The sequence below is a fragment of the Bactrocera latifrons genome, unplaced genomic scaffold, assembly GCF_001853355.1.
Source record: "Bactrocera latifrons isolate USDA-ARS-PBARC rearing strain unplaced genomic scaffold, ASM185335v1 scaffold_55, whole genome shotgun sequence".
NCBI lineage: Eukaryota > Metazoa > Arthropoda > Insecta > Diptera > Tephritidae > Bactrocera > Bactrocera latifrons.
In genome coordinates, this window is record NW_017537212.1 from 728,650 (window position 1) to 741,907 (window position 13,258).

Consider the following 13,258-nt stretch of genomic DNA (forward strand, 5'->3'; position numbering starts at 1 on the left):
CTATTACATCAAACATCGACGGTTAGTGACGATTAACATAATTTGGCAAAAAGTAAATATGTACAGTCGGATAATTTATTATTTTTTTAATTAAATTTATTTGAAGCTTCTACTGAAATTTATCTGTTAGGCCTCGCGATTTTACTGCGAAATCGCTGAGATGTTTTTGSAGCAAACGTCTGTTGACTTTTTCCCTAAAAGACAATTACGTTACAGGGCGTAATTCAATGGTATTTCCTTTTTGTTCTTACCTTATAATCAGTGTAACAAATTTAGATTTCTCAGCTTCGTCGACAAGTTGTGTGGGATAGTTTGGTACCTGCATAACTAACTTCAGCCAAGCAACTAATTCCGCTGGATATTTTTTATTGATTGCCATGAAAATGTCAGCGAATTTTTCCACTTGCTGTCGGGGAGCGACACAACCAACACACAACACTGCAGTGCGAATAATCTCCTCGCCAGCATTAAGCACTGCTTGTGTCATACCCGGATAATTACGTGACTGCAGAATAAAATGCGACAGAAACTGAACACCGGTGCGTATGGGACCATTTTCGGGCAAGGTCATTGCTTTCAACGCATAGTATATTAACCTGTCAAATGCAATCGCTTTGTCATCTAGGGCTTGCGGCAACTTTTTGATGATCTGCATGAGGCATGCATAAAACACCTCAATTGTGTCGGCGATATTCGAGAAAGCGTTCTCAGGTGTGGACTTTCGTTAATAATGTATTTAACATAAATATTAATATTTACGATAAGTATACTTTATATTTTTATTGTATATTCAAGTTTAACTCACTTCGAATAATTTAAAACTGTGAAGCACGAGTTCAACTAGAAGTTGCTGCATTAAAGACTTACATCCCTCGTCCTTATAGAAGATTATAATAGCCTAAATAAATAAACAAATATAAAAATTAAAAATTATTATTTAAGTTCAAATTGAAAACTAGTAACCGTTTTGGATATTTCCAAAGTTGGAGCGCAGCAACGCGTTTGGAAAATAGCGACAATGAAGCAACAGAGGTCTTGTAACATAGGTCGAAAGCTGGATTTRAGATTGACAATTGCATGTTGTAAAGCAGTACAAGCCGTCTAAATACATATATAGTTAATACATATTTACATTAGTTTCATATTGTAGCTATAATGGTTTACCTCTAGAACATCTATTTCTTCTACCCAAAGTTCAGCGATTTGACGAAATATAGGCATGGTTTTCTGCATTACAATTAACACTGGTTGCACATTTTCTAGATCTTCGATCTGATCATCTTCATCCAGGTCAGTGTTGAGCGAGGAGAATAATGTTGATATCATATTCAGTCGAAAAATGGTTCTTATCCGCGTTGCTGGTGTTTTCTAAAAACAAAAACAAAAAACAAAAAAAAGGAAAACCCAGCTTGGAACATTTCGTAAATAGAAGTATATTTTTCTTCCTTACACAATCATTTTGGCAAATGGTCTGCAGCTCCTCGAAGCATGGGCCAACTATAATATCCAAATAGTTCGGTATATTTGTAGCTGGTAGCAAGCTCATAAGTTTTCCAATGCTATACATTAAACGAACACAATCAGAATTTTTCATCTGGCCTGAGGTTAGCGAAGTATGGCAAGCATTTAAAAGTGGTTCAGCATATGGTTTCATTTGAAGTTGGCAATCACAACAGAGCTCTTTAAGCCCTAAAGTAGCTTGAGCAGACATATTGGAATTTAGTCCCCGTACCAACAGTTCAATAGCAGGGGGTATATAGGTCGGATTTTCTTTTAGCCACTGGCAGTAAGAACCAACAGTCTCCAGGGCGGTGCCAAGTAGCTTTTCATTCATTTTATTGTAAGGAATTTCGGATAGAACACGCATCAGCTTTGGTATCTGCTTTAATTCTTCTCCTGCGAAATGTTCTGCTACCGATTGGAATGAATATATGCAAGCCTCAAGTTTAGTCCATTGTGTGGGATTATTTTGCATCTCAGCAATAGTCTCATCGAGTACTGTAGCCAGTATATCAAGTATATACTCGTGTAAAACATCATAACAGTACATCTGAAAGGGTATTTAAAATGGTAATCCATTATGGTAATGAAATACTTACGAATGTATCTGATATATCTTGACGATAGCAACGAAAACTTTCCAAATCATCTGATGTCCATTTCTCAATGGAATTGTCATCAGGTTGTTCTGATTTGCGAACTAATATTCGAGTTAAATGTGCGTATAATGGTTTAATATATTCCCAACACTTCAATCGTTCTTCTTCGTTGTGCATAGCAAAAACCTCATCTTGTAGCAAATACCAAAACCCCATAGCCATRCTGCTACAGGACTCCTCCACTGGGTATATTCCCGGTTTATCTGTACATTGTAGAATCTCATTAACAAGACGACCATAGAGAACAGAAAGCTCCGGATCGGTAGTTGTTATTCCACTCAACAGAAGTTGTGAATGCCTTTCAACGGCAGATACGAATAGTGTGTAAATATTAACTACAATGTCTTCGTTGTTGTTATCACGTTTCCATTCCATTTTTGTAATATCGCATAGCGAGTCTAAAAACATTCGAATCAATATAAATGCCGTTTTAGGATAGGAATGACAATCTGGTTGAATAATTATGCTTAGTAAGGTTTTTAGGCATGTCTCGGCTAATTCATTTTCATCAGCAGACATACATCCATCCCCATCCTCGTCCTGAATACAAGGCCAGTAGCATTTGTTGGTCAATTTAAGCAATATTGCAGTAATATTCTGACAATTTTCAATAGAAAACCCGACATGTCTGCATAAAAGCAAAAGTGTTTAATATCAGTATCGAAGCAGTCACATTGAAAAATTACTTACTTTACCCATGTACCAACACATTTAACAGCTCGAGTCATATTGCTAAAACATTCACTATCCCATTCATGATCCAATTGCATTTTTAAGTAAGCTTCTGTTGTTTCCATTACTAACGGGGTGCGCTTCGCTACCTCTGCACGCAATGTCGTTCTTTTGACCGACGTGAAAATGGCTTGCATCTGTTTAAAAATATCTTTAATGAAAATTAATGTGGCATATTTTGGTAAAAATAGGAAACCCAACTTCTTCTGGAATAGCTTGCAGAACTTCCAACATTATCCATAATTGCATTTCTTTATTGACGTTTGGTATCCGCTCATTCTGAAAGGTGTTTATAACATCCTCTATAGCTGTTGACCATTCTCCAAGCATATGCACAATGAAAGCGCTGAGCTGTAGAGCGGTATTATTACAATGAATATTAACACGTTTAAATTTAACTTACAGCAATACACAAACGATTAAGAACTAATTTAGGACCACAAGCGAATTGAACAATTTTTTCCAATATTTTTTGTTTTAGTTCATCGTGATTTTCCCGAGGTACCTCATGCCAATACTTCATTAGTTTAGAATGTAATGTGACTGCCCCAAAGAATTGGACTTCTTGACTCTAAAAATCAATTCCAAAGGTTTAAATTTATATTACTAATAGATATTGAATAATTATTGTAATTATATATTTTTTCACCTTGCCTAGTTCCATTAGCTGCCACGAAAATTGCCATGCTTGTGGACTTGTTTGAGCCTTAGTAAGCCAATCATGCGTTATAGCTTGCTCTTGAGAAGTTGATCGATAAAAGACAATAACTGCCTCCTCTAATCGCGAAATATCAATTGGTTCCATATTTTTGGTTAATGGTGCTACTTTAAGCGATATTATGGTTTAAGGAGTTTCCTATACACTTCGGTAAGCGAAGGGTGGTGTCGCGAATACGTTCGCCCCTTCCTTATTACCAAAATAGTCTTATATTGTGTTGTTATTACCCAAGTAGCACCGATTTCTAGTTTCCCTTTGTATTGATATTACAACTAAATTGTAATATTATAATATAAGAACCACTTACAAGAAAAAAATATGATGAAGCGGCCTTAAAATTTATTGACACTACCAAGCCGAATATAAATTTCCAATAAGAACAACAATTCACAATAAAAGTGTAGTACAACAAATGATGCCACCCAGCTCCCGAGATGGTAAAATTTTGAGCTTATAAATATGAATACAGATATGAAATTAAAATCACTGCTGCTACATAACAATTATGTTATAAAATATGTTATTAGTTCGTAATTATTCATTTGTTTATTATTTATTCCATTCAATACAGAAAGGATAATCTTAATAAAGAAAGTTCTATGACATTTTKAATTGTTGTTTTTTAACCAAAATATTGCAAATTAAACTTAAGGCAAATAAAAATATGATTTAAAATAGTTAAGTAGTTGATCTTAATGTAAATGTATATATGAATGAATAATTACGTTTTTACATATGTGCACAGAGTACGAGTGGCTTAAAATTCACAATTAATAAAAAATCTTCAAATTAATAAACTTTTTAATTTAATTCATATTAGGAAAATATTTACAAATATGGATAAAAATGTTATTTTTTGGAGATATTGCTTATAATAAAGTATATTTCCATATAAATAATTTAATTCAAAACGTGGCAACGTATCATTGAACGTGAATGACAGGTAGTTTGACAGGTGATTGTCGTCATCACAGCAAAGTGTGTGGCACCTTAGTGAAAAATTTTTATTCGTTTAATTGGTACAAATGTTAAAAAATTATGTAAATTTTCTTTAAAGAATATAAACAAGTGAGAGTTACGACGTTTGGTAATAAGTTTAATAGCTTGTAATTAATTATATCGACCTTTTTATTTGTAAGTTATTATATAAAAAGATATAATAATGTCCTCATCGGCAATATACGTACTGGATGTCAAAGGTAAAGTATTGATATCGCGTAATTATCGAGGAGATACAATGGATATGGCTGCTATTGACAAGTTCATGCCACTATTAATGGAACGCGAAGAAGAGGGTCTAATTACCCCGATATTGCAGACTGCCGATCAGTAAGTACAATATAATTATTTGATTAAAAAATTATTATTCATTTTATAATTTATCCAGCACCTTTGCGTACATTAAGACGAACAACCTGTATATTGTTTCAACTACTCCACGGAACAAGAATGTTAATATTGCATTGGTTTTCGTTTTTCTGCATAAAATTGCACAAGTTTTTGTTGAGTATTTTAAAGAACTAGAAGAAGAGTCAATTCGTGATAATTTTGTAATTATTTATGAACTACTTGATGAGTTGATTGATTTTGGATACCCCCAGACGACAGATTCGAAAATATTGCAGGAATACATTACACAAGAAGGACATAAATTAGAGCTCCAACCCCGGCCACCTCTGGCGGTTACCAACGCTGTGTCTTGGCGCTCTGAAGGTATTAAATACCGTAAAAATGAAGTATTTCTTGATGTGATAGAATCTGTCAATCTTTTGGCCAACGCCAATGGAAATGTATTAAGAAGTGAAATAGTAGGAGCCATAAAAATGAGGGTGTACTTGTCTGGAATGCCTGAATTGCGATTGGGATTGAATGACAAAGTATTATTTGAGAGCACCGGACGTGGCAAATCAAAGTCAGTTGAATTGGAAGATGTGAAATTTCATCAATGCGTGCGTTTATCTCGTTTTGAGAACGATCGTACTATATCATTTATTCCACCTGATGGAGAATTTGAATTGATGTCCTATCGCCTTAATACACATGTAAGTAGAACCATAACTTGACAAATATGCCATGATGCAAACACTGATTATCACCCTATATTATGTTTACATGAACAGGTAAAACCCTTGATTTGGATTGAATCTGTTATTGAACGTCACGTCCACTCTCGTGTCGAATACATGATAAAGGCTAAGTCGCAATTTAAACGACGCTCTACTGCGAACAACGTCGAAATTGTCATTCCCGTTCCCGCAGATGCAGATTCCCCTAAATTTAAAACAACTATTGGTAGTTGTAAATATGCTCCAGAGCAAAACGCCATAATATGGACAATTAAATCCTTTCCTGGTGGTAAGGAGTATTTAATGCGTGCACATTTTGGACTTCCAAGCGTTGAAAGCGAAGACAATAATGAAGGAAAACCTCCAATACAAGTTCGTTTTGAAATTCCTTACTTTACAACATCGGGCATMCAAGTTCGGTATTTAAAAATAATTGAGAAGAGTGGCTATCAAGCGTTACCGTGGGTACGCTATATAACACAAAACGGCGATTATCAACTTCGTACTAATTAAAAAGTCGACGAAGAAAAAATACATATAAAAATACAACTGTATAATTTAAGCAAAGCGTRTTGCACCCATTTTCTGTTTCCGCAAATCTGTCGAAATTTGCAATAAAATATCCATTCCATTCAACTAAAGTTCTGTATTTATATTATAAAATGTTTGGTTTCAAAATAATGTTCTTGTTTGCCTGGCATATTTAAAATGCRATTTCTGACAGCTTTAATATTTTAATATTATATTTTATAACCGATAAACCAAGATTTATATTAAAACTTTTACAAACATGATACAATATATTGCTCAATAATTGCAGCGGCAATGTGTTTTTGTTGACATATAGGTAAGTTTTGCGGATTAATTTCTTAAAACTAATAAATGCACTTTGATTATCACAAGTTAAGACAAACATTTGGGTTTACAAATTTTAAAATTATTTTACAGAGTATTACGTTATAGTCGAGAGGTTACTGAGAAGATAAAAAGCAAAGAAAGTTTGAATCATAATAAAATCTTACTCTTTAAAGTTTTTTACAGGATAGTGGTTCCTATGTGCATTGATGTGAGACTCCAACTCCTTCATTTGTTCTTTCARATGTACAGGTATTTCAGAGAAAACGCCTTCGAACATTTCTTTCCAGTTAGGTTTAAGTTTTTTTTCTGATACATTAATTTGCTTCAAAACTTTTTTCCGTACGTCTTTTACAAACTCTTTTTCTTCATTTTCATTAAACCATCCTTTGCGAACCATGTAGCTCTTTAGTTTGGATAAAGGATGTTCTTTTGAATTCCATACCTCGACTTCATCAGCAGATCTATAAGCGGTGCTATCGTCTGATGTCGAATGGTGGCCAACTCTTCAAATTACGAAAAAAAAAAAAATTATATTAACAATTAAGGCATACAAATCATACTTTACCGGTATGCCATGGCCTCAAAAACAACTGGTTTATTTTCACGAAGTACATATTCACGAGCCAATTTCATAGCGTTGTAAACAGCGAAGACGTCTGTGCCGTCGACACGAATTGTTGCCATGCCATAACCATGAGCACGAGCAGCGATTCCATCTCCGTTGTATTGTTCGTGCGAAGGAGTAGATATTGCAAATCCATTGTTTCGGCTGAAAATATTTTATTAATTCAAATGAAATCCACAAAATTAGTTTAAAATACCAGAACATAATAACTGGACATTCCAGCGTTGCTGCAAAGTTAAAAGCGGCATGCGCATCACCTTCAGATGCTGCACCTTCTCCGAAATAACACACTACACAAGCATCGTTATTGGGACGTAACTTCATAGCATATGCAGCACCAACAGCTTGTGGCATTTGAGTTGCTAAGTGTTAAATTGTAAAAATATATATTTGAAGATGTAGTTCTATTCTACGAAAGAAACATACACAATGGGCTAGAGATGGTCACAAAATTTAATTCCTTGCTTCCATAGTGTACTGGCATCTGTTTGCCACGGCCGTCATCATCACAGTTACCATAGCATTGATCAATGAATTGATCGATGCGAAAACCGCGCCAAACTAATACTCCAGCTTCCCTGTATTGGCCATATATCAAATCACGCATTTCTAAAGCAGCTGCACTTCCAATATGCGACGCTTCTTCGCCAAAATTCGTCATGTAGAACGATATACGGCCCTGACGTTGAGACTCGTATAGAATTTTGTCCATAGTGTTAAGTAGGACCATATCATTAAACATTTTTTGTATAACTTCCTTACTTAACTGGGGATCCTGCGAATCGTCGGAAATGTATCCGTCACTGTCCATTACACGGTAAATAGGAATGGCGCCATAGTCAGTATGCTCAATCAATTTTAAATTCCTAACGAAGGGTGCTTTTGGTGCACCAGGAAAWTGTGACGGATCATCCGTTGAAGTAGAATTTCTATATCGACTTTCGACGTTTGCATTATCTAGAGACTACACAAAAATTATAAAATTTTTTCCAATGAATGACCTTCTGACTTACCAGTAATCGCTTAGTCAATACACCGTTATTAATACGTGCGATGTGTTTTAATGKTTGTCGAATTAAGGCCATAACGGAACGTAGATTCCCAAATAAAACGTATAAAAGGATAAAACGAAATTATAAAAAGAAACAAGTTCGAATACGCTGGGATGTAAATAAAAATAATATCAACAATTACATAACTGTCTCCGGAACATGCGTTAGTTCACAATAGCAAACAAAGTTACGATAATGTTTTAAAATATGAATAATAGTAAACAAAATTTAGATTTATATAAAAGTGCTTTAAGAGGATTTAGTCGAATTATAATGCATTTAATATTGACAGAAATATTAATGAATAGAGAACATTTTCATTAACATTAATTGTCAGAATATTCGTGTGTAAAAGCAACCTATGCTAATAGTACAGTATATATGTATGCATATGTATATACCATTGTATGAACATATTTGACAAAAGCATGCTTATGCACATGTGAAAAATTTACCCAAATTTATGATTTCTCAATGAATAATTACGGAAGTAATCAAGGAAGATTATTTTTATAGTGTTCTCAAATTGTAGCCGTATTTTTTGATGTATGTGCCGGTTTAGTGCGCAACAATAAAATTATTTTGAAATGGAGTCTTTTATTACGGAAATKCAATTTTGGACTGGAATTATTTTATTGATTAGAAATTACAACGCCGTAAATAAAAAGATATTTGCTTGTGTAGTACATAAAGTGTTGAAAGTACACAAAGGGATTGCACATATTCTTAATACGTGTGATTCTCAATCGTATTGCGATCAATTGTTTGAGATAAGCAAAATTAAGAATACTTCTGTTTCTGAAAAATCTGAAGCAGATCTGATACACGTACTTCGCAGTGTAGTAGAAAATAAAAATTTAGAAGAGGAATGTGAGGGCTTTTTAATATTTTATAAATTTCTGACTAAAAAATTACAAAAAAATATTGAAGCTGTGGGTAAAATTGGTACGTAATTTACTTAATTTTCGACTATTGTAAAAATATACAAAATATTATTTAGATTTCTTGAATAAATCATACACATGCCAATTTATGTTGTGTGATGATTTGGATGATTTTGCTGTTCAATTTGTTGACAACCACTTAACAGTTGTCATACTTACTCAACGTGACGTTGGAGACAAGAGTAAGCGATGGTCTGATTTTATTCTGCAGCCAAAACTGTTGAAGTGGAGTACATGTGCCTCTTTGGAAAATTTATATTCAGTTGACGAAGAAATATGCACGAAATCTTTACAGTTGGTGGACTTAGAAGAATATAATGAACTTTATAAGTTGCTTAAGTCCAAATACGCTGAAAAGTTATTGAATGTAAGAAATAAAACAATTCGTCCAAAATAGCGAAACTTTTCACCAATTATATTTTTTTATAGATCTGGAGCAATGCGAAAGAATCTACCGATCCTCTAAAATTCATTTATGAAGATTTGGCGATAGCTGCTTATTTAATTTGTCTGTGGCATCGTGTTGGTTCACCCATTGGTTTCGCTGATCTGGGATGTGGAAATGGTTTACTAGTACATTTACTCTCTGAGGAAGGTTTCAATGGTTATGGATACGATGTTCGGCGACGTAAAATTTGGGATTATTACACACACTCCACAAGTTTAATTGAGCAAACAATCGAACCTTTAACGTTTAAGCTGCCAGAAGATGTAGACTGGGTGATTGGTAACCATTCTGATGAATTATCTCCATGGATACCCTTCTTAAGTGCTACACATAGGTATCAGATGCGTTACTTTCTACTTCCATGCTGTGCTTACGAGTTTTCTGGGGCGAAGTTCCAGCGTCGCAATACGAGCTTAAGTATATATCAAGACTTTTACTCATATTTGAATAATATTTCACAAAATTGTGGTTTTATAACGTTAAAAGATCGTTTGAAAATACCGAGTACAAAAAGATTAGCTTTAGTAGGAATCGAACGTTCATATGAATCACACTTAAATGAAAAGCAAATGCAACACATTGCACAGTTTGTTAAAGAAGAGCGTATTAAATATAGAAACAATATTTCGGTTGTTGATGTAAAATTACGCGAACCACATGAAAAAGTTCGAAATTGTACACAAATCAATAAAACAATTATAGATGCTTTAATTTTAAAAATATTCCATCAGCTATTGTCTCCCGAAAATAGCACAATAAAAACAAATAATGCTGAAAGAGGAAAATGGCGGTCTGGTATCCGTTTGCCTATGAGAGACATTGCTCAAAATTTAGCTAAAAGTGATCTGAAAAGTATTAAAGCTGAATGTGGTGGTATTAAAACTTTACTACGAAATAAACATGAAATATTTGAGTTTCATTGTGGAGACTTAATTGGAATAAGGAAACCAAAAGCTGTTGTATCTCACTCTCAAGGCAATCGGCAGACAATTAAAAAGCGTTCCTGTTTTTTTTACATGCACCACCCAGATGGTTGTCCTTTGTCGGCCGAAATATGTACATTTATTCATTAAAATATTCCCTTTTTAAGCAAGGTAACCCAATTATATATTGAATAAGTTTTTAATYAAAGTTTCTATTTCTGATCTACAATATAAATTTTGGTTACATATTTAGAAATCATAAAAAGCAGTTTTTACATTTCTTTTTTAAAAGTATCTTAAACCGTTACTGTTTATTATTTTAGATATTGAAGAAAAAGAATTGAATTGATTCAATGCGAACAATTCTTAATTTATATAAATCATCAAGTAGACGACTTCGACGCAAACTGCAAAGTAGATAAATTTAAATAAAAGCTAGAACAAGTTAGAAGTCAAGAAATTTCTTCTTGATTGCGTAGTGTTATCTTTAAAACTTGCACAGTAACTTGGACGTCCTTTATCCGTTAACGAGAACTGTCCGAGCTATTGCTACGTCTGCGACGGCGAATTGGTGAACGGGAACGGCGCCGGGGTGAACGTCGACCACGTGGGGGCGAGCGCCTACCACGGTTATTAAATCTGTTGAACTGAGGCGGCGAACGCCATCTTCCTACTGGGCGTCGCATTATGGGCGAAGGACGTCTAGCAGGTGCACGTATTTTTGGTGTTAACACCGGTGACACAGTAACTTCTTGCCCATCAATTTGTCCTCCATCCATCTGTTTCATGGCAACTTCACATTCTTCTGCCGTTGCATACTCAACATATGCAATGCCACGTCCAAAAGAAGGGTGATAACGATCGGTTGGAAATTCTACATTTTTCACCTCTCCGAAGCAACTGAATATCTCAACAACATGGTCTTTTGTAACGTTGCGGGTTAATCGACCAACATGTATTCGAGTGGGTTTTGGTGTAGTCGAACGTGAGCGCGAGCGATCACGTCGTTTTGTTGCAGGACTGCGTTCACCTGAACTGCGTACACGACGTCGTGGAGATCGTGAACCAGAACGAGAACGCGAACGACGTTCACGCTCGCGATCTTTAGAACGTTCACGTTTGACATTGGGAATGTCTCCCACTCCACCTCCACCGCCACGATCATTTGAAATTCGACGCACACGTTCCTTGGATCGGGAACGTGATCGTCGACGATCTCGTTCATTTCGCTCTCTGTCTCGGTCGCGCTCATTACGATCGCGGTCACGTTCCCTTTCCCGTTCTCGTTCTTTAGAACGGGAATTATCTTTACGTGCCTTACTTGTGTCTCTTGGAGATTTTGAACGGCGCGGCGAACGAGATGCACTCTTGCGTACAGTATTTGAGKTACCTGCTCCGCCACGGCGTCTATTATTTACACTGCGATCAGAATCGGTTGAAGATGAAGTAGATGACGATGATGACCCGCTTGAACTTGAAGAGCTTGAACGTGATCCTGATCCCGAAGTAGTTCTTGAAGAACTGCTATCTGACGAACTAGTAATAAACGAAAACTTATTGTTTTATTAATGTTTCATGCTGAGAAAAACGCACCTGCCGCTACTCTCGCTGCTAGATGATGCCGATCCTCTTCGCCTACGATCACGTTCTCGTCCACGATTAGAATTAGATGAAGAACTAACTTTTGGCTTAACATCTTTTGTCGACGATTCTTTTCCATCCTTTCCCTCTTTTTCTACTCCGGCAGATGGCGAACGCTCATGAGCCCTGTTTAATGAACAATATGTTACAAAGTAAATTGTTGAATTTATTGAAAAACTCGACCAAAAAGCATTTTACACTTACATTTTGTTTATTGAAGTTAATAAATTAGATACGTAGCACAACTATTTCAAGAATAATTTACCAACGAGTTAAAGTTTTCACTAAAATGGCTACAACCAATGATAATACTTCGCGTTTGTTTGACGTTTTTTTAACCGGTATATGTGTGAAAAAGACAGCTAYGGTCGCATTTTGATACCTAACACTTCGTATATCATTGCCAGACTGRATCCATTTTTCGAATAATGGATACATATTGAGTATATTGTGGACAAAATTCGTAGAATTTAAATCTCTTACAGGTTTTGATTGAATTTTTTAGTCATAAATGATATAACTATAGTTATTGCTAGATTAATTTTTAATTAATTTACCCAAAGAGCTGCAGAAAGTTTATGTGATGAAAAGGCCACCCGGGAGTAATCAACATAAGAATATCGCTAAAGCCCTAGGGTTTCATCGACAAAACTATCCGAAATTCTTAATTTTTGCTATGTACACATATATGCCGCGTAAAATTGGGGCAATATTTATAGGGAAATCACCGATTAAATACCTGAAAAAGCCATCGTTTGAATTGATTAGAATAAACCAAAATACCAGAAGCTTTAACCAATATATACTCGGTAGCACGGAGATATAAATCTGGTGGTATTACCAGATGATTCACATACAGTTGTTGCTTCGGATTTTTGCTTTGCAAGATAACTTCATTATATGTCAAATACATTTTAACAATTTTGTGTTCTTACAAATAACATTTAAATTCCGACTTTCATTTACTAAAAAGCAGCCGCCTTACCACAAGCAATCATGATTTATTCAAACATGAAACTTTGTTTCTTTCTCTCATTCAACTTTCAGATTGAGCGAAGAAAATAGGAAAGTAAATACATTTGTTCATTAAAA

General features: G+C 35.0%; 5 protein-coding genes across 6 annotated transcripts; 2 read left to right on the forward strand and 3 right to left on the reverse strand.

Annotated features, from left to right (window-relative positions):
• Positions 1-57: 57 nt before the first annotated feature.
• On the reverse strand, positions 58-3,970 carry LOC108974332 (importin-13). 2 transcript variants are annotated; one of them, XM_018942077.1, is made up of 11 exons: positions 3,541-3,970; positions 3,295-3,462; positions 3,093-3,242; positions 2,850-3,028; positions 2,100-2,787; positions 1,451-2,050; positions 1,165-1,368; positions 964-1,101; positions 806-898; positions 252-718; positions 58-194 (listed from the first exon to the last, which is right to left on the reverse strand). In XM_018942077.1, the coding sequence occupies exons 1-11, from the start codon at positions 3,694-3,696 to the stop codon at positions 110-112; spliced, it is 2,928 nt and encodes a 975-aa protein (XP_018797622.1). In that variant the 5' UTR covers positions 3,697-3,970; the 3' UTR covers positions 58-109. The 2 variants fall into 2 exon arrangements, with proteins under 2 accessions (XP_018797622.1, XP_018797623.1); XM_018942078.1 differs by lacking the exons at positions 3,295-3,462; positions 3,541-3,970 and having other exon boundaries at positions 2,850-3,042; positions 3,093-3,221.
• A 606-nt stretch (positions 3,971-4,576) lies between these two features.
• On the forward strand, positions 4,577-6,494 carry LOC108974453 (AP-1 complex subunit mu-1). The gene is made up of 3 exons (XM_018942302.1): positions 4,577-4,938; positions 4,997-5,651; positions 5,730-6,494. The coding sequence occupies exons 1-3, from the start codon at positions 4,772-4,774 to the stop codon at positions 6,186-6,188; spliced, it is 1,281 nt and encodes a 426-aa protein (XP_018797847.1). The 5' UTR covers positions 4,577-4,771; the 3' UTR covers positions 6,189-6,494.
• On the reverse strand, positions 6,307-8,364 carry LOC108974452 (2-oxoisovalerate dehydrogenase subunit alpha, mitochondrial). Its single transcript, XM_018942300.1, has 5 exons — positions 8,172-8,364; positions 7,585-8,122; positions 7,355-7,520; positions 7,099-7,302; positions 6,307-7,036 (listed from the first exon to the last, which is right to left on the reverse strand). The coding sequence occupies exons 1-5, from the start codon at positions 8,241-8,243 to the stop codon at positions 6,694-6,696; spliced, it is 1,323 nt and encodes a 440-aa protein (XP_018797845.1). The 5' UTR covers positions 8,244-8,364; the 3' UTR covers positions 6,307-6,693.
• A 200-nt stretch (positions 8,365-8,564) lies between these two features.
• LOC108974313 (probable tRNA (uracil-O(2)-)-methyltransferase) lies at positions 8,565-10,760 on the forward strand. Its single transcript, XM_018942049.1, has 3 exons — positions 8,565-9,155; positions 9,211-9,521; positions 9,584-10,760. The coding sequence occupies exons 1-3, from the start codon at positions 8,798-8,800 to the stop codon at positions 10,673-10,675; spliced, it is 1,761 nt and encodes a 586-aa protein (XP_018797594.1). The 5' UTR covers positions 8,565-8,797; the 3' UTR covers positions 10,676-10,760.
• Positions 10,761-10,802: 42 nt separating this feature from the next.
• Positions 10,803-12,503, reverse strand: LOC108974321 (RNA-binding protein with serine-rich domain 1). Its single transcript, XM_018942064.1, has 3 exons — positions 12,371-12,503; positions 12,119-12,292; positions 10,803-12,061 (listed from the first exon to the last, which is right to left on the reverse strand). Coding segments are annotated over exons 1-3 (1,188 nt in total). The 5' UTR covers positions 12,373-12,503; the 3' UTR covers positions 10,803-11,049.
• Positions 12,504-13,258: the final 755 nt, after the last annotated feature.